This window comes from Apaloderma vittatum, unplaced genomic scaffold, assembly GCF_000703405.1.
Source record: "Apaloderma vittatum isolate BGI_N311 unplaced genomic scaffold, ASM70340v1 scaffold14142, whole genome shotgun sequence".
NCBI lineage: Eukaryota > Metazoa > Chordata > Aves > Trogoniformes > Trogonidae > Apaloderma > Apaloderma vittatum.
The window spans coordinates 19123-41714 of NW_009705344.1; the positions used below are offsets into that span (position 1 = coordinate 19123).

Below are 22592 nucleotides of genomic sequence, written 5' to 3' on the forward strand. Positions count from 1 at the left end.
GACATTCTCAGAGGGAGACGAACATGAGCACTTGAGATGCACCTCCTTTCCTTTCATTGTCATGTCATTTTACAGGGCATGTAGCTTGAGTGAATCCGTAGTAAGCCTGGGTCAATCAAGTAATTTCTATTTAATTAAAATGAATCTGATGGTGAAATGCAAGTTAATAATGACATTTCGTGTTTTTAAGAAGGAAACACAAGATGTGTTGCCCATGCTACAGAAATATGACATGTCTCTACATGTCATGAATAGTTTTCCCTGCAGTTCTTTTTAATAATTTGCTTTAAAGATTATCTGATAGAAACCTGCACTTGAACTGTTCGTAAATCTCATCATCTGTGCTGAAGTTTCTTCTATTTCTTAAAAGTGTATGTGTTTAAAGTCTGTAGTTTAATGCTTCAATAATGTGCCCTAGTTTTTATGTTGAAAACCTCAACATTAATATTAATATGTAATTGTATCACAATTTACAGTTCAGTATAAATGTATGTTGCACAGAAGGAAACTCCTGTGATACACTGCTCTGTACTTGATTACAAAGCAAAAAAAATCTATTTCTTGTTGTGGTAAGTATTGGTTGAGTGGAAAGGAAATGAACACAGGGAAGGGTTTTGTCTTCTCTAAGTGGGTTCACCATTGATGTAATTCAGTTTGTTTGCTTTACAAATTCTGGCAGAATGCTTGATTATTTTTTCTTTCTTAAACAAAAGAATAGTCACAGAGGAAGCATACCTGTACTGGAAATAAATGAGGGTTATATGATGCAAGTGGAAAATAACTGGCAGAGGTAACTCTGGGTGTGCTGCCAGAGTGTGTGATAAGTTTTGTAGCCCAAAGCAGCTGAATATTAAATAAGCAAAAAAAAATTGTAATGGATGATAAATAAATGTGAGAGAGTAGTTCATTCAGGCTGAATAATCTTTCCAGCTATAATGTGATTCTGACTGGTAGGATCTAGTGTTTTGAGTTCAACTCAGAAGAGAGATGTGTAAAGCTTGCTTTCAACTGTGCTAATTATTCATCTCTCTCAAAAATCTCACCAAGCCTGTCAAGTCAGAAACATGGTACAAGTGGGCTGTGTTCCAGTGATGAAGCTCCCAAGGTGGCAGTGTCCCTCAATAAAGAAAAAACCTTTAAAGTAATTCTTTTGGTCTGTACTGTCTTCTGAAACTGTTCTTCTTGAAAGATAAGGATTTGAACTTTCCTTCTTTGCTGCTTCTGGCTAATCTAGAAGTAGCCCTTGAAGAGGTTGCATTCTCCTAAATGTTGTGCAACGAGGATGTATGGTGACAACATCACTTGAGAGCAAAATTACATAAGAGCACAAAATTATATTAGAGCACAAATTACATGAAATTTGAAGCCAAACAATAGATTTTTGAGAAAAGTAAACAATGGGATAGAGTTATGAAAAGTGCTGAAAAGCATCAGATGACCGTAGTTATAAGCAATACAAACTGCCTGTTAAATGAACGGCAACAACAAAACCATTCTACTGGCATTGGTCTGTGGGTGGAGCTAGGAGAAGGAGGTGGAAGAGATACCAAACATTGTTTTAGAGCTGCTTTTTTAGTTGCATATTTAGTTTAAAAATGTAAGAGTGACTTGCATTTTTTTCAGAGAAATGCTGTACTCTAGAGGAACAATTCTTCAGCGATGTTGCTAGGTGTAATAACTCTTGTACACACCTGCTGTTGAGCCATAAATGATTGTAAAAGCGATTTACTTGGCCCTCATCTGTGACTAAAGGCACTTTTTGAAAAATGTAATGATGAAAACCATCATAATAGAAGAGACTGGCATCATTGCTAACCAGGAATTATAGGTTTCTTGGGTTCTGATCTTAAAATAAATTCAATGTTTAAATGGACATTCCTCTTAATTTTAGTAGAACTTTCTGCGGTATCTCTGACTTATGGGTCCAGTTTCTGTTTGGAAAAAATTTCCCGAAAATCTTGGTGGGTTTTAAAATGGCTCTTCACCCTGTAGTGTATGCTGAGGTCTAGGCATCACTGTTCAAAAACTAGCTTGACAGCACTGCAGTTTATGAAAAAAATTACTAAATATAAACGTATTTCTGGAGCTGAAAAAGGTGATGTTTGTGTCTGAGTTTATAAGACAAAGGTACAAGATATAAGGACAGCACCTTGATAGTAGCTGTGCTGTTAAAATTTGCCACATTCCATTCACTGTAGTAGTTCACAAGGATTTCTTTCTGACATTTCCTCACTTTGGGTAAAGGTGCAACAGAAAACGGATCACAAAACATTAATTGCTTAAAGTAGTGGTTGTTGTGGGGTGGCACCCATACCTGTCTGTCTTTATTCGGTAATGTATCTGTATTTTGTTGAATCTTTCAGGAACCACCTATTGCACGTGCCCTTCAAACACTACCAGGTGAACTGCTCTGACTGGTTGCTGAAGGTGATCTGCGGTGTGGTGGACATTCGCACCGTTTATGCTTCCCACAAGAAGGCGAAAGCCTGCCTCATCTCTCGCATCAGCTGTGAGCGAGCTGGGGTAGGGTTTTACATTCGAGGGGTCAATGATGATGGACACGTGTCGAACTTTGTTGAGACCGAGCAGGTGAGTGAGTGTATCCAGGAGCTTTGAATAATTCAGTTTGCTCAAGTTCAGTTAGGTCAGAGCTTCTGACAAGAACTAAAGTTGAGTTCAGCAAGTGATTTTTCCAGAAACATGTAAAATACTATTGCATTGCAGATCTATTTGTTCTCACCCATTAAGCATTTCTTTGCTATCCGCTCTTCATATATGTTTCTGACTTTTCCATGCATGCAATTTTCATTAATACTTTTGATTTTTTTTTCCTGAATGTGAAAGCCTGGCTATTTGATATTTTAGTGGAATATAGATATGTGGAGGTTTCTTTTAAACCATTTTGAGAACTCAGTGTGTTGATTTATGCAGAACCAGCAAGTCTAACAATAAGTTTCTCAATTGCAAAAAACTTGCCTAGAATTCTTAGTCATGAGGCCCATGAATGTCTTCAAATCTATTCCAGAATAAATGTCACACGTTTGTACATTCTACATAAATTTCAATGTATTTTTTTCTAAAATTCGTTGTCTTTCCCATGCTATAAAATGCTGGAGAAGAACTAGTTTGAAAGACTTTCTATAAAGTAATATTCTCTACACTTTGTTTTTCTTTCATTCATTTTAAGTATCTCTGTTAGTTCATACAGCCAGGTTTGTTGGGCTAGTGGTTGCACTACAGTCACATGACTGTATCGACACTGCTTTGGTTAGGAATCCTGGGGGTGATTTTCCACAAAGATTAGAGCTGAGATTTGCTTTTGGCTCTAAGGAAGTCACTTAGAATCATATAGAATCTTAAAATCATAAATATTCATGTTTCAAGTTACTCTCGCCTGCCTTATGACATTGAAGCCATCACTTCTTTGTACAGTAAGTTTTTCACCTGTAAAAGAAGCATGATTATTAACTTCCCGCCTCACAGGACTTTTGCAGACCAGCGAGGACAAATTTTATAGAAGATAGGTGGTGTATGCTGTGCTATCGTGAGGAAGAATTCTCAGTGCTCAAGTATATCACTTCAGTTAAGAGAAAGTTGCCCAGCAAAGGAGCTGTGTTCGCTCGGAGGCAAGTCGTCTTTGGCTGGTAAAGGAAATAAAGGAGAAACTCCAGCTTTTCAGAGACAGGCAAATACCAGTGCAGCTCATTTTGGAAGAGACTGGTTTAAGTTCCCATTTGCTTTGTGGAGATTTCTCTCCAGTGAGAAGTCATATGACACAGTTCTTATAAATGCATGGTGTCCTGGTTTGAGCTAAACAGAACCAATTCTGTTCAGTGACTTTTACTTCTCAGCTCATTCTCTTCTAAAAGGCTGCACTTTCTGAAGTTCGCAGCATGTTTTTGTAGACAGTGGCTGCTACTGGCAGTGATAACGTCTGATGTTTACAGTTACTGCCTGGGACTGGGATGCAGAAAGGCTCTTGCTGATAATTATTCCTCTAGTGACCAAGGCCACGGCTGGCTCTTGTGTGCCACGCTGCGGGTGCCGGGAAGTGAGAGGGGTCACAAGGAAGTAAAAGGTTGCATCTTCGGGGAGTAATAGACAGGACGGGTGACCAACAAGAGTATTCCATTTATGTCATCTTCAGTATAAAACTGAGGGATCACAAGGGCTTAGGGTTTTCTGCAATGGCGAGCGTCCGGGGAGTACTCCTGCCTTTGATCCCAATCCTGAGTTCCTGAATCCAGCTCGCCAGTGTGGCCGGCTCTGCAGCATCAGTGGTGATTGCTGTTGCTGGGGGGGAGAGTTATGTTCAATATCAGTTTTGTATATATGTATATACTTCACTATTTTTTATTATTTCCTTATTCATTAAAGCTATTTTAATTTTTCTTCTTCCAGTCCGTAAGTCTCTCTGCCACATTCCCTTTTCCTTCCTGTTTGGGGAGGGAGAGGGAGTTAGAAAGCACCTGTCAGGTTTAGTGGCTGGCCCAGCCCTAGCCCACAGCCCAGGTGATGCTGCAACAAAGTATATGAGTGAAATGCATTCAGCAGTCTCCCTTGATTGACACAGCCAAACAAAGTAACAGAGTCAATTGGTTTTATTACACATGATTTAGCTCACTACCTTGAAAGTGAGCAAAAAGCTTTGGACCTTGAAGAATCTGAAATCTCTGTGCCAGCTGAAATGACTTTTTTCTTGGTCAAGCATAATCCCCTTTTCCATTTTGAATAGAAGCAGTAATTACTGGCAGTCAGAATCATCATACAGAAATGGGTGTCTCTGTAAGCAGAATAGATAAATAGCTGGTAGTAGTTTTCAACAAAGGACAAGGATCTGCTTCTAAAAGTTGGTTGTTTTCAGTGTCTTCTGGGCAAATCTGCAGAACTGTAGCATAGATTGTATCTGTATGCGTATGTATGTCTCTATACACGGACGTGCATATACAGTGAAAGGAGATTGCTTACGTGATGCTCATAAGGGGAGGCTGGTGACACATCTCTACATGAGACAGTAAGTGTAGCACAGATAGGCCTAAGCTGACTGTGTCATTACTTGTTCCAGAAGAATCATAGCAGTTCTGCTGTAGGACTGCCTGGCTGCAGAGGGTGTCGTCCCCCCTCAGAATGCCTGTACTTTAGTTCTGATATTTTCTCAGATATTGCCCTTTCGTTATCTCACTGCCTGAGGCAGGCACACCTTCAGGCACCTGTTCGGTTTAGATTCATCAGTGTGTAGTTACTTTCAAAATTTCACCTGAAATGTTGCCTTGATAGTGCAGCTTTAATGTCTTCACCTGGTTCTGCCTAAGGACACATGTAGAGTGACCTTAGGCTTGACAGTGCTGCGATGTTCAGCAGAACAGCTGGAAGAGTTGCAGACTGGTATTCCCCAGGCTGCTGGTGAGGCTTCATCCTCTGGGCGTGTTTAAAACGCCCACAGTATTTTCTGCACAGTGGTCAAGGTTCTTATCTAGGATGTGAGTGGCTTTTTGCTCCTGTCCCTCCTTTTCCTGGTTTGCCTGCATTTTCAGTAGGCTGTCCTGGCAGCTTTCCGCTTAAGCGTTGAGGGTTCCACAAATTAAGCTTGTTGAACGCCAAACTCTTCCTCTGCAGTGCGTGGGTCTCTGACGTCAGCCTCTGAACTCTCTTGCTAATAATTCTCTTTTGTGCCTCTGCTCCAGAGCAACTGCAAATCAAGTCCTGCAGCATGTACATCTTTCTAGAAAGTTTGCCAGTGCACTGGGAGGTGCAGATAGGTCCACTCACCAAAAAAATGGAAGTTTCCCCTGGAACTTGGGAGCAGAAGAAGGGACGTATGCCATTTTAAGTAATAACTTGATACAGTCTGTTGTTTCAGTTGAGTACCTTTTCCTGAGCATTAGTGCAAAGCAAATTACTCAAGATTTGAAGAATGTTTTGGTTTTTTTGAAATGCAGAGGAAAGGAAATGTTAGAAAGAGTCATCACCTTTCTTTCCATTCAGTCTCACATTTGCTGCACAGCACTTAACAGTTGTCTAATTATGGGAAATACTTCTGCTTTCCTTCTCACTGGTTGGGTCAGAAATAACTCATTTTGTTTAATTTTATTCCTGGAGTATGTTATGTTGCAAATGAGTAGGATGAAAAATAAAATGGCTTTTGCATCCTAGTCCTTGGTTGCTAATGTTTCCCTTACTTTGGGCTGGGTCAGGCTCTTCAGAGGAACTGCTCTGCTTTGTCCGTGAGGTGGGAAGACTGAAGGTTTTTGAGTGTTTTGCAGCTGGATAAGCAAAAGTGCAAGTGTGAAACAGTAATAGGGTGAAAGACTCCAGTAGTTTGAACATTATAACTGGGGCTTGTAGTTTTAAAGGATTGTGTGTTTTTTGGTTTTAAAGGAGAAAAGAAGGTTGCTCTTGCTAATAGTGATAAAACCTAGTTTTACCAAGCTCTATATCCCAAGAACACTGGGCTAACCACTGGATTGCATGAGATCCAGTTCAAGCTGATATCCACTTACCATTAGGAAGGAAGAGTCCTAGAATAATCTCTCTCCTACTTTAATAGTAGACTACTGACTAATCACCTATGAGGTAATATCTTGGCTGAATAACATTTTGCTTCTATTCGCTGCAGCCTGTACAGTATAATGGCATGCTGACTGTGTGCTTTCATGGTTAAATAGCACCCTAGGATTCTGAAAAGCCAGGACTTTTCCCCCCTTTGTAGGAATTACTTCTAACCTTTTTCTGTTTTTAGAAAGGGAAGAAACAATTAGTCTTATCTCCAGGCAGCTCTTTATGCATAGATGGTATGCTTTGTCTCCCACTGAGCTAGCCTTGTGGCATTTTCACTCTGCAATGAGTCATTTTTGTGGGCTCACTTAACTGCTATGACTCACAGTATTTGAGAAGAAGGGGAAAAAAGTTAAATATCTTGCTTCACTTTTGCATTTCAAAAAACCCCAGCTACTAGTAGATCTTTCAGAAGATCTTTCAGACATTTGATCATTTGGCTCGCATCTTTACATAGAAAAAAGGAAGAAAGGAAAAACAAAATATGAAGGGTAAAGAGGACTTTTTTGAAATCCTTCTGACGTGTATTCCCAGATGTGCTGCCAGTATTTTATGATGGGATGGTAACCCTTTCTACTTGCAGTGGTGCAGATAATCCTCAGTACTTTTAAAATCAGTCTCTTTCCCAGTGATAGCTTAAGTATTTCTCTTCACCCTTTCTTCCTCCCCTAGTAATCCCTTAAAGTTGAAACTGTATTGCGTTATTTTAGTTCTTCTCTGCTGATAGGGTTGAGAAACAAGAGTGCTTTCTTCAAGTAGTTTGTGTGCCTGCCACCTTTTACATTTCAGCTCTGCCCCAGTTATCCTCCAAAGAGTTGTGCTAAACTCTTAATATCTTAGTATGTGATTTATGGGTAACAGTCCTAATTTACCAAAGATAACCGAATGGTTTCAGTTGTTTTCCTCTTCATGGAACTGCTGTTCAATAAAGAAAGCTGAAAACCTGACAAGGCAATACAAAGGAAATGCCATGGATTTGGATTAACCTTCCCTTTCTTCCAGTTTAAGAAAAAAATGTTGGACATGGATTAAGAAAAATTATCCTTATTTCACAATAACTTCTAGACAGTGTTGGATAGCTCTCCAGGAGAGGAATGGATGCAATCATGTGGTTAATTTATTTTCTGGATCAAGTTTTAGTGTGGCCCCAGGTGGGTCAAAGAGGATTATTTTGGCAAGTATATCCTTGGATCCTGTGGTCTGAGCTAAAGGGACTCATGGAGAGGTATGTTTAGGCCATCTGTTATCTGTGCTTTTTGTGGGTTGTGTGGCAGAGCGGGGTATCCCACAACAAGCCATGCAAGTATCCATTTCATCATGGACTGTGACTCTGTGTGCCCCTTGAGTCTGTAATGAATTTTGACCTTTGAAGCTGTGACTGGATAATTATTTCCTTCTAATGAAGCTGAGCGATGGAGATTAGTGAATAAATAATTCCAAGTGATGAATGGGGGCAGCATGCTGGGATTAGAACACCAGCTGATTGATGTAGGTGTTTGCTTCTCGCTCGGAAGCAGTACTGGTTTGCTTCTTGCTCAGAAGCTTCTGAGCAGTACCTGTGCGTGAAGCTTGTGTTACCAGGCAAAGTCCTGGGATCACAGGGGCAAGGTCTGGCCCTGTACAGCAGAAGAGAAAGATTGAGAAATGTCATCCTGAACTGTCAGCACTATCACCCTTGATCCTGTATTCTGTGAAATAGGCCAGAAAACAGAGTTGGAGACAACAGAATTTGAAAGGAGAAGATGGCAAAGTCTTAACAGCAGAGGTCAGAGGACCTTCTTGACTTGATAATAGGTAACAATCTATTATCAAGCATGGGCTAGGTATCCACTTGCTATTGTTGTTGTCCAGTGGGAAGCTGTGTCTGAAAATGCATCCAACTAACTGGACTGTATTGTTCTGTGGGCCAGACCCTTTGAGGTTAAAGAAGCAGTCCTAAAGGTTTTTGAGGGTTTGGTAGGAATGAACATTCTCCTTGTGGCAAATGCACAACAACTTGCTGCCATTTTGGTTCTAAGACAAAAGATAAGGCTCCACAGTAGTGTTACGAAGACCAAAGACAGAGATTTAGCAGTGTGTGTCAAGCCTAATGACAAAGTGTTGTCCAAAATGTAGCTGATTGTTGTTGAACTTTTAGTGGAAAACCAGTGTAATTCTCTTGGATGTATTTCTTGCCCATGAGGGCAAGGCAATGGTTAAGGAAAACAGAGGACAGGAAAATTCTGGAATTGAAGTGCCGGTTATTTTTCTTCAAGTTTCTTTTCTTAAAAAACTGTTCAGCTTTTGTGTAGTCCCTTAGAATAAGAGAAATGGATCTGCTAGAGGACAGGGTAATAAAGTCAAAACTAAAACGACAAAAAAGTGAGGCAGATATACTGCACTTGTAGAAAACATGACATGAACAAAAAGTGATCAAGGCTTGGAAGAATGTGAGAAAAAAATCTACTTATCCATGCATAGATGGTGGAATTGCATAAGCAACGAAGTTGGAGTCTTTTACTTGTGAGTGTAATTTTAACCTGGATGCATTATCAGTGCTTATTTAAGATTTTAACAAATAATCTTTCTTACAGTGTATGTAAGTGTTAAGATAATGCCCATTGCTGAGCTGGGAGGCCTTCTTAGTCTCAGTCTTTCAACCTACTCACTTAACAAGTCTGCTGGAGGGAAGGCTGTTGCCACTATTATTGTAAGATCAAGGGACATACATAGTAGAAGGTGATGTTAAATCCAGGAGTTCTGTTCCTCAGAGTGGTGAATGAAGGATAGCAGAAGGATTGTTGAAGTTCAGAGAAGATTTGCACAGTTGTAATGCTTAATGAAATGGTTACAGGCTGTTTGGGAAGGAATGACTGGCAGAAAAGGGTGTTATTCTCCCACTCATTAAAAAATGCTAGGTCTTTTTCCAGCTCACTGGCAACTTGGTCGAAAATAGTTTTGGATTCATCTGGGTCATGAGAATGAGGTGAGAGAGTTGTGAAAAACCATAGAGCTGCTCTAGAGAACAGAATGATGAGCACTGTAAGTGAAAAGAAAAAAAAATGTACTAATGTAGAGCACTTGCTTGTGAATGCCTGTGTTGGAGAGGCCGTGCTCCCAATTCAAAAATCTCATCTGAATTTCTAAAAGCTGCATGAATAAAGATGTCATTTTCTTTAAAATGCCCTGTCATCGTTGTGGAGTTCTGTATTGGACCTCATCCTGACAGATGACCCCTCAGCCCATCACATCAGGGCGTGGGCATCCTGTCTGAATCACAGGAGTGATCCCCACATAGTTGTGGGGTTTTGTTTTATTTTTTTGTCATTGTTCAGTTCTCCAAAGGACAGCTTAATACAGCAGAAAACAGAAGAGCTAATGGGTGAAAACCAGGGAACAGAAAATGTGAGTGATAGTAACAAACATCTGCTAACTGTTATGTTGTTGAATCACTAATAAGTGAAATATGAGCTTCTGTTAATGCAGAAAGGCAGACGTGTTTGGTCAGTATTTTTCTTCTATATTTGGCGTAAAGAAGTCAGGTTATATAGTCATGATTTGTAACTGATGAAATATTTTCCATTTAAATTGTAGCTCAGGAAGTTGTTAAACTGCAGGTATTAAAGATAATAATTGTAATTTTTAATCTATGGGTCTAGAGAATTTGCAGCTGGGGCTTCTGAAAGAGCTGGCCAAAGAGATACTTGAGCAGTCTATTTTTCAGTTAGTCATGGAAACAGGGACATTCCAGAAGATAGTAAAGAAAACCAATTTGAGTGGCCAAATTGTATTTCCTATATTCTTCATCATTAATTGTTTCATTTCAACTCAGTCATCACTAAGGTGATGATTGTTGTCAAATTTTCAAGTGAGCCAGTCCTGACTCTTTTCTGCATAGATTCAGAATCTGATCCCTGTTTAGTATGAGTCAGGATAATCCTGGGGCTGTCAGTGGAACTACACAAATTTGCTTTACCTTAGAATTAGCTCCTCTGTGAGTGAAAAGATGATTCAGTGTTTAGAAGTCACTGACTCATCTCGGTACGATCCGTTGCAGGGAGGATGTAATAGAGAGGAAGACACTCCTCCTGTAGTCCGGCTGCAGGACAGACTCTTCTGGACACCAAAGTGCTAAGAGAAAAGGCGCACCAGAGTGTTGCCGTGGTTATTAGCTCCTGCACTCAGGTACCTGCAATGATCTGAAAACTTTGCTGGGAGAGCGTGTTTAGAGCCACATTACTCAAATTGTGAGGCAGATCTCACAAGAAAAGCTTCTCTGAGCAACCCCCTCTCTTGCAAGGAGTTGGGCTGGGGTGCGATGCAACAGAGAGAGGTTCTTAATTCATTGGTGGGAGGCTGAAAACATTTTAACACACAGTTTTGCACTACATTTGTGGTAACACTGACACTGTGTCCCTGACAAAGCCCTGATCTTTCATCTTAGTGAGGTGGGGGTAGTTGTAAGTGCTCTGCAAAAGTGTTGTAAAGATTGGTTAGATGAAAGTGGTGACAGAATATTTAAATGCCCACCTCTCTGATGTAGCTATACTTCTTTTGACATGTGTAGCTATAAAAATTGTGTGTTGGTGATTACAAAGATGAGAGGTCAAGGTAAATGAAGGCACTTGCCCTGAGCCACCGGCCAGCACATTTAGTGGCAAATCCAAAAGCGCAAACCATGTTTAAGCGGTGGAGTAACCCGTTTTCATGTTCTTTTCTATTTTGGGAACTACTAGCCAGATGGCAGCAGTTGTGCTAAATGATATGATGGGTTAGAGAAGCAGCTACCTGGATGACCTGGATACCATTCCTCCACGGTGCTGCAGAAGACTCATTGTCATGCATGAGATAACAGAGACGTGTATCATGAGTATTATGTATCCCCTGTGGAAAAGAGCCAGGATTCCTCGGCTAAGTATAGGCTGGGCTTTGCACAGTTGCTCTGTGGTCAGACTGAATCTGAAGATAGTACTTTTTGTGCTAAGTTGGCATATAATGTAACCCTTTGCTTGGGGGATGGTGGAGGAGGAAGGCAAAGGGGGAAATCAGTCTTTGTACTTTGCGTAGATTTGACTAAAAATCAGTGATCATAAGAACAAACACTAGAAAGGAGAGTTTGAGATCTGGTGAGGGAAGGAAATGGGAAGTTCAGAGCCTCTTGCTGCAAGCCTCCTGGAAAAGAAGTAGATCACATGCTGTTCACTGTGTCTCAGAAAGGGAGTGGTGAGGCTGCTGGTTTCACTGACATTTATTTGGACACTCTGACAAGGCATAACATGCAGTGAAATAAGGAATAGTAAATAAAGCAAGAGATAAGCTTATCCCGCACCTGACATCACCCGTCAGCAGTCACAAGCAGCAATGACATTTTGCACAGTTGAATTTTGTGAGAAGGACAGAGGGAACCTATGTGGCCAGTCTTCCTGAGTGTCTCCACCAGTAGATCAAATCCATTTTCATTGTGGATGAAATATGCCTTCCTTCTTGACAGTGGTGGTGTTTAAAATTTTCTCTTATTTCTGGTGAGTAGTTACTTGCTATCATGGCATCACAGCAGATTCGATTAAGTTGTGCTTTGTTCCGCTGCCTCTGAGACTATGGAAAAGTGACTGAGGCGTAAGTGGATACAGTGAGATACGTGCTTTACTTCTTTTACCCTTTGAGTTCAATGTCTTAAACTGTCACCTGATGAAGGGGTCACAGACTGACAGATCTAACTACAGAGTTCCTTCCCTTTATTTTATTTTTGCAGACGATTTACCTGGATGATGATGTCTCTTCCTTTGTGCAGATCAGAGGTTCTGTTCCACTGTTTTGGGAGCAACCAGGGCTTCAGGTAAACAAATCTCTCTTGCTACTTATAATTTAGAAGTTACATACATTTTAGTTTTCTTTTTAAATGAGCTGCAAAGCTCATTCCATGAAAATGCTGAGCTCTTTCATCTTAGGCAGGAAGTTTTATGTAGTTAGATAAATGAAACTAAAACATGCAAATGGCTGTAGTTGATTTAACATTTTCATGCGTTTGTGTGCCACTGCTAGGAACTATTTGTAAGGGACTATGTGCTCGTGTCCTAAGCTGAAGCTTACAGCAATATCTTCTATCTTCATAACATTTTGATTTTGATTTGGAATAACCTTTCTTTCTGAAATGCCTGGTTGGCTTGATGATATTGACCTCCACAATAAAATTGGAGTGTCTAGAGATAGCAGGAGCTCACATTACCTTGAAACAAATTATAATGTTTGGTGGTGTGTTTGCTACATTTCAGTCAAAAGGATGTTGATGATCTGATCGTCTGTGAGGCAGAGATGTAGGGTTTCATCAGGAGATTATTGCATTAATCCTATTTGGTTACGTATGGTCTTAGACTTGTGGTTTATATACAGTTACAAGCTCAAATAATCATGCTAGCACTCTTCGCTTTCTCATAGCAGAGGGCTAAGCAACAGGAATGAGTATGCACTTATATGCATAGGTGTTGTGGAGAGAATACATAATATGAGTGGTTTTGTTAGATACTTTAAAGTTTGATACTTTTATGTCATTAAATCTGGCACCTAGGTACCATTCCGAACTACTGGATTTAGCCTGAAAGGAAGATGATTAGAAGATCTGTGTTGTCTGTTAGCACCAGGCAGTGCAATGCTTGCTGCTTCTTAAAAAGCAGGTCTGCTTGTGTGATTGCGCGCATGTCCTGCCCACGGTGTAGCTGTGTTCAGCACTCCTGTTCCATATGTTATGAAGCCATAGAGCTTTTCCCCAAGTGTTTTTGGCTAGTGGATAGCATCTCTAGTTAAACAGAATTTTTAGCTTTCTAGTAGAGACACAGTTGGCTTTTTAGCCTAAACTGGATTAGGTTATGCAGCTTTCATTTATGTTGGTGCATACTCGTAACTCTTATTCCTTGGATGCGAGTGTGCTGGCACTGGTGTTAGAGAGTTGCAGAAACCAACCTCATGAAAATCAAATGAAGATGACGAAGTACAGGAAACAATGCATCATCCTTTAAATAATTATAGCAGTGTAGTTTTTAGAGAGGAAAGAAGCCCTCTGCATACTGTAAAGCCAGTAGCTGACGTTCAAAAGGAGCTTGAGGCTAATGTTGTTGACGTCGATATTAAAAGTCCTGTTAGATTGATGGCGCAGATTTTGTCCTTCGAATTTTTGAAGGTGATGCTTTTTAGTTTCTGTAAATAATGAAAGAGGACAGGACACACAACCCATGGAACTGGCATAACTGCAGCCTTCTCTGCTGCGGGCAGGGCAGGAGGAATGCTGGGCGTGCAGTGTGCTCGCGTGAGACAGTGAAATACTTGCTAGAGGAAGCTGGCAAAAGGATGTGATTTTGGCGATAAAACATGTGTAGGTATTTCTTTACTTGATGATAATTGTGTTTTCACTTGTAATAGTAAATACTGATTTCTGATAAAAGCTGTGGCTTTTGTATAAAGGGTATTATGTGTGTAGGTGTGTGGAGTCTGGTAGAGGTTCTGGTTCTGTTTTTCTCTGAAGGAAAAAGGGAGACACCTAGTGATTTAGGACTCTTGACAGTTTAAGAAGTTATTTATTTCTTTCTTTTCCTTCCAATGTTTTATTTTAGGTGGGTTCTTACCGTCTAAGGCTTAACAGAGGTCTGGAAGCGAATGCTCCTGCCTTTGACAGGTAGGCTTCATTCCACTTCAGCAATTGCACAGCAGCCTGACATTTAAACAAGATTCCATAACTTTATGTAGACAATGCCCTGATTGTTGCCAATTATTAAGTGGGTTTATTTGATTTATTCACTTATTTTTGTGTATTTTCCTTTTTCTTTTCAGTTGTAATCGAATTAATTTGGTCTCCTGGCTTGTTTCTGTAAAAGCTAGGAAATACTGAGTGCTATGCAAAACAAAGGTCTGTATAACCCTTTGGGAGCCCACAACTGTGTATTTACACTTAAGGTACACAGAACGTGTGTTCTTTACCACTGTAGCCCAGGTAGTTAAAAATCTTTTGTTCTCTACTGGATTTGCCTTTCTCCTGATTTTTTACTGCTGTACAGAAGTGTCTTTTTCTATGATCAGTATTGTATGATGCTGTCATGCTGATGCTTTCCTACTTTACTCAAAGTAAAAAAAACATAAAAAAAATAAACCTTTTTAAACCATGAAGACTCTGCTAATTAGCTGGAAACTGTAAAAAAACCCCGTGCATTAACTTGATTCCTTTCAATGTCTGACTATGAAGTGCTATCCTTTAAGGGCAAACTCCCATGGATATCAGTGGTAACATTGCCTGAAAAGGACATGAAGAATTTGGCCCGTGGGAAATTTTCAATTTGTAAGTGCCAGGTCATGTGATTAATTTCTGTTTTGGTTTGGTTTTGGCTCATCAGAGTTTGTGTTGATTTTGAGTAAAGCCTCTTAATTCCTTGATTTTGTTTACTGCAAGTGTTAGCAAACATGTTAGTGACTGTTAATAGTGTTGCAGCACTGAAGACCACCAACAAGGATTAGAATCTAAAGAGACTATTCACTGTAGCAGTCCCTGCTCCAAAGAGACTATATTCTCTGAGCTTTCTGAAGCTCCTAAATCCTACTGAATTCAAACGCCTCGTGCTCTTGTGGTCATCCGCTGCCGTAATAACTTGCCCTGCCAGTGTCCCTGAAGCTCCATCTTAGAGGGTTGCATTCCACAGCAAGAGGGAGTTTATATGGGAAGAAAACAATAACTTACTCAGCATCTTTTTGTGCTGCCTACGCAATTGAGAGTTCCTCGGCAGAGAACAACTCCGTAAGACCATTTAGCTCAGAATCTTTTCTCTCTGACCCTGATGCAACTGGTGAATAGCTTTCTTGCAAGAAACGTAAACGTGAGGATCGACTTTCACTGTTCTTTTTTTCATCTTGTGCACAGTAAAGCCTTTAGATCAGATGACGTTAGGGACCTCTCTGCTTACAAAGCTGCAAAAGGCAATACTTTGAAAATGGGCAAGAAGTAAGCACGTGCTTATATGGAAAACGACTCTGGAACTTAACAACCTGCTACAGCTTTCCTGGATTTAGTTTGTTAACATTTAACCATCTGATAGGTCAATCTGTTGAGAAGGCACTGTGAGAAGCAAACAGTCATCTTGTTAGTGGATCTTTTTTGTCCACTGTGCCTGAGGCATCCTCAGGAAGATCTGCTCACATACTCAAGCAGGTGACCTGAGTTTTAGCAGTTTTGTTGCAAAGAAGCAACATGTTGGGATCAGAGGGGTGCAAATGTATGGGAAGAGTTGGCATAAGGAGAACTGGTTGCAGAATCAGGAACATAAGTAGCACCAGAAAATACATTTAGCCGTGTTTCTTGAAGGCTATGCTGATAACTTTTTCTTTCTTTTCTCCCCTTTCATGGTCTTTTGTGTGGCTTATTTCTGGTTATAGGATTTGAAGTTGCATGCCACGTGTTTGCTTGTTGTTTCTCTGACACTTTGCAGTTGCATGTTGCTTTGCAGCATGTAGTAGCTTTTCATTTGTGTGGATGTTTATTTTATTTTTCTGGTCTATTTCTGTCCAGCTTCCTCTTAAGTACTACTGCAGAGTTGCTAGTGTGTGATGGAATATGGCTTTCAGATCTAATGGTTTCTTGATGAGCCAGCACAGCTCCTGTAGCACGTACATGCCAACTTGAAAAAAAATGTATTGAGGGGAGCATGGGTGCCTCTGCATCTGGGTAAAAGCTCTTGACTTGCAAGTCCCTAAATGTCAGGCTTTGAGAATCTGGGGATATATGCCAAAACCACCCCACTTTGTACTTGCCCTGTTTTGTGTTTCTCCTGAGCAAGGCCACTTGGCTAAAAGGTCTAATCTAGCACAGCAATTCTTATGATTACTAGCCTTCCTGCTTAATTTAATTAAGTTAACATTGTGGTAGCTCACTGAACCCAGTCACCTATGGCACATGTGTTCATGCCTTTCTGGCCTTGGCACTGGAGTCCTAGGCCCCATTGCTGCTGCTGCTGCCTCTTTGCAGGCTCAGCCCTGCAGGATGCTGGGCAATTCCTGCAGAAGTGTAATGTGTTGTCATCTCTTGTCTTGCTCGTGGAGTTTCCAGGCTGACAGCCAAGAGGTAGGCGCACACGAAGCGCAGTAGCGAAGCTAATAGTGACGTAAAAAAGCTGAGGCCTGTTTCCTGAGATGCTTCTTTCTTTAAGTTCAATACAAAATACTGTGTCCATTAACTGCGCACTTTCACCATTTGTACTTTAATAATTGATTACAAGGAAACTGAGGAAGATGTCAATAGCTGCTGTGGCTGAACCTTCCTGCTGGATGGACTAACCAGCAATTGCTACTTCTGTGTTTTGGGAAGGGTGGTAGACAACATAACATGGTTTTATTTAGTGCCTATTATGGTTACTTTTGCTGTAGGCATATGATGCTTCTGAAAGAGCAGTATGGAAAACAAGTGATCATTAACCTGTTGGGAAGCAGAGGAGGGGAGGAAGTGCTCAACAGAGCTTTTAAGGTAAAAGCAATGTTTTGGTTTTTTTTTTAACTACTGATTTCCCCAGACCTTCCACGTTCTTCTGTTTGCCTTCTGGCCCAGTAGGTGATGAATGGTATATGTAAAGCAATTATGTTATCTCTTTACTAGCTGTTACATATTGAGAGAATAGTGCTTCACAGTCTTGTGGCTTAATTTCCAGCACTGCCTTCCTGCTTATTTCTTCACTCATTTAAGCACAATCTCTTTAACCAGACTTTTAAAAAATTTCCCCTAATTCTCCTAAGAGTAGATCATATTTGCAAAAATGAATCACGCCCAGCTTTGTTGTAGTACGTAGTTACCTGTGCAGTCGGGGGCCTCATGGGATTGCTGAAGCTGCTTGGGGGCCAGGTGCTGACCCTGGCTCCCTGGACCATAAGCAAGCAGTCTTGCTCTGATTGGAATGGAAAATCTCTGTCTTGCACTGATTGTGGTGGGAATTATCTGCCTGAGCACAGATGACTGGTGTACGGAGAGAGATTTTTCTGGCTCCTAAATGCCCCCAGGCACAACGAATACCTGAAAGCGTCTGAGTTGGGCTTTCAGGATGTCAGGCACTGTAGAATTAAAGCTGCGCCGAGTTCTGCTGCAGTATTCTCTGAGTTCTCCTGCAGTATTCTCGTAGCCAGAGTTTTAAAGCTAACGTGCACCTGAAGCCACATTGGCGCTGCCTGGGATTTGTAGCAGTGCAGTTGCCTGAATCTGGCAGGAGGATGATGGAAGTCTGCCTCTTAAGTGCCTGTTGCTTAAGAAATCTGGCTTAGTGTATCTTTCTAAGAATAATATGAAGAATGGTTTAAGTACACACCTGTAGTAAGTGTTTTGTGTTTGTTCTTGCTAAAGAATGATACAGCAGTTGTGAGTTCAAATGCTTAGTGTGTGAAACTAAACAAAATGAAAATTGTAGTTACATGATGGTTCCTAATTTGTTTCCCTCTCTGTTGGAATAATGTGCTCAGGAGTTTCTTTGGCGGTTTTTCGTTGTGATCATTTCCTCCTCCTCCAAAAGAGCTGGGGAAGAATATCAGCTTGCCCAGTGGAAAGTAGCAAAGTGAAAGTCTCCCCTGTAGAGAGTATGACCAGAGAAAGTCATGGCTAAAGCTTGCAAGGCAATCAGGAAGGTTCAGAAGTGAAGTCTGGTTCTAGCTTCTGTTTTCAGCTTCTTACTGAATTTCTGCATTTTTAAAGTTTATTTTGCAAAAACATAGAAATTTAGGGGTAAGACATGATCACTTGCAAAATGCTCAAATTAGATGTGAGGATACAAATCTGACTTCTCTTTTTAATTTAATACTGATATTTTATCAGACACTTGCATTCTTGAAGATAGTGTTCTGGCTAGTATCGTGCAAGCAGACATTTAATCAGAAACAGGGCAGTTCTAGAGTAAAGACCTTGCATTCATTCATTTATTTTAAATAAAGATCTGTTTTAATTGTTAAACCTTATTGATGTTTAAAAACCAAATAAATTATAAAACACTCATCTGAAAGAAATTAGACTGACAGCACTGGAAATGAAAGTTTTATACCCATTGGAGACAATGACCTTTTGGTCATTTCTTTACATTAGTATTTTAATAACGGGTCCTTGGAAAGAACATCTAGTTAATTTTAACTTGAGTGATTTTAAGGATTTGAATTAAAAAATGATCAGGAATGAAAACTTTTGTCCTTTTTCTATTATTAATTTAGTTCTTTGTTTCTCCATCTTCCTTTGCTTGTATTCCTTCCTCTTCTCCCAACTCCTGCTGCTATCTTAAGTAATTCTTATCAGAGTTGCTTCAAAATGTTCTTGCAATTACTACTGCTGGGTTACCATTTTACCACCGCTACCATCGCTTTCTGCAACAGGAACAAATGAGAAATTGTAAACGCCCGACTTACCTTTAGCTGTTACCTGAATTAGCTGTTACCAGACCAAAAATCAATACCATTCCCGGTAATGCTGTTTTGCTCATAAGCATCCCCTGTAACAGCTGTAATTATATTTACAGTAAAAGCGATGCTGTAGTGCAGAGATACAAATACTCTGACAATGATTTACACTGGGGCAGTGGGTAAATGTCATCCCCAAGTGAATTGCTAGTGCCAGCAGCTGTAAAAGCAAGTTGAGGTGTCAACAACAGAGAAGCGGATACCAAGCGTTTTGGATTTTATAACAGTGTAATGAAATATATTTTGCACATCTTTCTACGAACACCACGCAGCACCTTTTAAATTCGATTCTGTGGGGAAGACTTACTGGCTCACTTGATACAGTTATACTGGTGTAACCATTGCAGGTACAACTTCTAATGGGGTATCAGAATTGTTTTGTTGGGTTTGTGTCACAATCTAAGTGGAGAAAAGCATCTGCCTCGTGGGATGAGAATGTGCAGGAGGAAAGGGAACAGAGGCTTGCTTAGTTAGAGTTAATGTAACAGTTCTCTCTAGCTTTGTCACGGAGAGCAGAATGTATTATTGCCTTATCTATTACGGATACCGTAAGGAAATTTGTAGTGATTACGGAAATGCATGTGAGATCATGGAAACTGGAGATGAACTAAAGAGTGCCTCATCTTTCACTTTTGTGGATTACCACAAACGTTTTCTGGTATGTTTCCTGGGACTTTATTTCTTTCAACTTCCTCCTTGAGCAACCTCTACCTAAATTTAGGGCCACGTTTTCCCATGTCTTGCCACTTCAGGAATGGTTAAAACAAATACACCCATGCACTGTTTATGCTCTTCTACCTCAAACAGCTCCAGACACCCTTCCCATCAAGGTCCCGGCATCGCTGTTGCTGTACACCCTCATGTCCAGAGGCAGCAGCCCCCTGCTGCAGGGCTGCCTTTAGCCAAGGTGCAGACGGCAGCAATTCTGACTTAACTTGCAGCTACGGCTTGAGTTCCCCTGCAGAAAAAGTGGGATCGAACAATCCAGTTTAGTTTTGCGAAGAAAACAAATAGGGAACTTCGGTTGCTTTTTTTGTATGTCTGACCTTTCAAAATTCCCAGCAAACTTCTCAGTATTGGAAATGTGATAAGCAGTCAAAGTTTAGTAACGATAAAAGCATGCTGGTATCAATCCTTACGTTGTGGCTTGAGCAGGATGTGTTCTCCTTCGTTTTCTATTTAAACAGAAACTGCTATGGGCCTCTTCCCATGCAGCAGACACTCCCATGATAAACTTTGACTACCACCAATTTGCAAAAGGTGGGAAAACTGAGAAACTGGAAAATTTGCTGAGGCCTCAGCTGAAGTTGCACTGGGAAGAGTTTGGAATCTTCACAAAGGGCGAGAATGTAAGTCCACGGTGAGTGTTCCTGCCCCTCTGTCCTAGCATAGCCAGGCACCGCCTGGCCTTCCCAGCTTTCTTGCCATGTTTGGACCATGAACATAAATGACCATCTTGAAATACAATTTTGAGACAAAGTGTAGTCTTGGTGCTAAATAGATTATTTGGCTTAACTGCATCTCCATTGTCTGGAATCTGGAAAAACGAGCGATGCATGGATTTGCTAATAGTGTTCAGATGTAGTCAAGTGATTTAACACATTAATGAAAGACATTGTGCACGGTGTGCTTGCACATCAAAATGTGGGTGGATGTATTCAGGGTGAACATTTGATGATCTTGTTCAATCATCTCGTAATTAGATGTTATTTTAAAATATATACTCTTTTTTTTCCCTTCCTTCTCTTGTGTTTGGTTACAAAAGTCTGCAGACAGGTACTTTTCGAGTGAATTGTTTGGACTGCCTGAATCGTACTAATAGTGTTCAGTCCTTCATTGCCCTGGAGGTGAGTTTGTCAGAGGACCTCTTGTGGATGCCTGTACTGTATCCCTTGTCTTTTCCATGAGAAAGAGGGCATAAGCCTCAGTTACACAAGTTTGTCTTGCTGGCTGTATGATACGAAATGGTGCTGGCTGGAGTACTTAAACTAAGGATAAAAAGTAAAAACACATTTAAAAGCAATATTGTTTTTTTCTCCTTCTGCACTTGATCCAGATCCTGCTTGCTCAATTAGAGAGCCTTGGCTTGAACTCTAAATCTGTAACTGAGCGCTTTGTGGAATCCTACAAAGTGATGTGGACTCTTAACGGCCATAATCTGAGCAGAGTATTTACTGGTCGTGCCCTTGAGGGGAAGCACAAGGTAAATCGAAATGGCAGAACTGTTTATACACAAGTAAGGAAAGGTGTCCAATGCGCTCTTCAGCGTCACTTGCGCTGATGAGTCCTGTCTGATGTAGGTCGGGAAACTCAAGGATGGCGCCCGCTCCGTGTCTCGCACCATTCAGTCCAATTTCTTTGATGCAGTCAAGCAGGAGGCGATCAAGTTGCTGCTCATGGGTGACTTCTTCAGCGAGGAGTATGCAGACAAAGGCAGGATGCTCATGGACCACACTGCGCTGCTGGGTAAGGCTTGGGTAAATCCCTTCGCTTTTGTGTCTGTTTTTAGCCATCAGGTATAAGCAATTTCACCCAGTTGAAAAATCAATAAATAAGCTACTTTTGCACAAATCTGTTGTTTAAAACACTGCTTTCAAATGACCATAGCACAACTCTGTGTGTTTTAATTCCACTGTGCTTATTTCTCATGTTTTGTTTTGGACTTTTGAGTATATTTGTCTGCTCTTTGATGATGATCTCCTCTGACAGCATAGAGGAGTTGGACCAGAGGGAAAGATGATTATATTCCCAGCCTGGTTCTGTTTGAGTTTGTCCTGAGAAAGTCTCTTGAGCTCAAACGTTTTATCTTCTTATTTTTCGCCTGCTGTTTAGACACGCTTTTGACCATTTGGATCTTTTAAAGGCACATTTATGTTGTTATGTTGGTTCATTCCCTGCTTTACTCCACAGTGTATACACATTGGTTTGCACCCACCTAGAGGAAACCAGCTCTCTCTGGGAAAATCTTGTGTACAAAATACAGGATAATTGCACCCACAAGCAGAATTACGTGGTCAGTTTGCTCCAGAGAACTACTGTATTTTAACATGATATTCACTGTCACCTCAATCCTGGGCTGCTCCCTGATGTGGACCACGAGGAAAATGTAGATAGCTTCTCTATGCCTGACTGCCAATGTAAATGAGGTAAAGATTAAGATTACCTCAGTTGCTCACACAAAAAAAGCACAGTGCTAGTTCTCTCTACTCATCAGAAGTAAGTGAATGTAGCAGTTTCCTTTAAGGAGTTCTGACCAGACTAGAGAGCCATGACAGTGCTAGGTTTGAACTGATGTGAGATGCTGTGCTGCTCTTTGCCTTTCCTCCACACTCTAAATTTCTTAGGGCTTCAACTTAAGTCATGACTTGTGACGTGCTTGCTTGCTGTAGGCTAAACTGAAAAAAAATTAAGAGAGGAAAAAGAATGTATTTGCACTTGCAGAAGTGGCAGAAAACGTATGCTGAAATGAGTAGCCTGTCCTTCACAAGCCTTCAAAGAGTTCCTGGTTTCTGGAAGAGAAACCGCTGATGTCAATCCAAGTTACCTTGTTGTTATTGCCATTGCCCTTGGAGTTACTCCTTAGCTTTTGTGCTGTTACTGTGAGA

At 40.7% G+C, this 22592-nt stretch overlaps 1 protein-coding gene across 1 annotated transcript in view; it reads left to right on the top strand.

Moving 5' to 3' along the window:
- SYNJ2 (synaptojanin 2) overlaps positions 1-22592 on the top strand; it is a 58673-nt gene that overhangs the window by 9788 nt on the left and 26293 nt on the right. The window contains exons 3-10 of the mRNA XM_009865372.1: positions 2364-2589; positions 12287-12370; positions 14139-14200; positions 16933-17029; positions 20175-20347; positions 20753-20834; positions 21044-21190; positions 21288-21453. Coding sequence (XP_009863674.1) covers positions 2364-2589; positions 12287-12370; positions 14139-14200; positions 16933-17029; positions 20175-20347; positions 20753-20834; positions 21044-21190; positions 21288-21453 — 1037 coding nt within the window. The remainder of the gene's footprint in view (positions 1-2363; positions 2590-12286; positions 12371-14138; positions 14201-16932; positions 17030-20174; positions 20348-20752; positions 20835-21043; positions 21191-21287; positions 21454-22592) is intronic.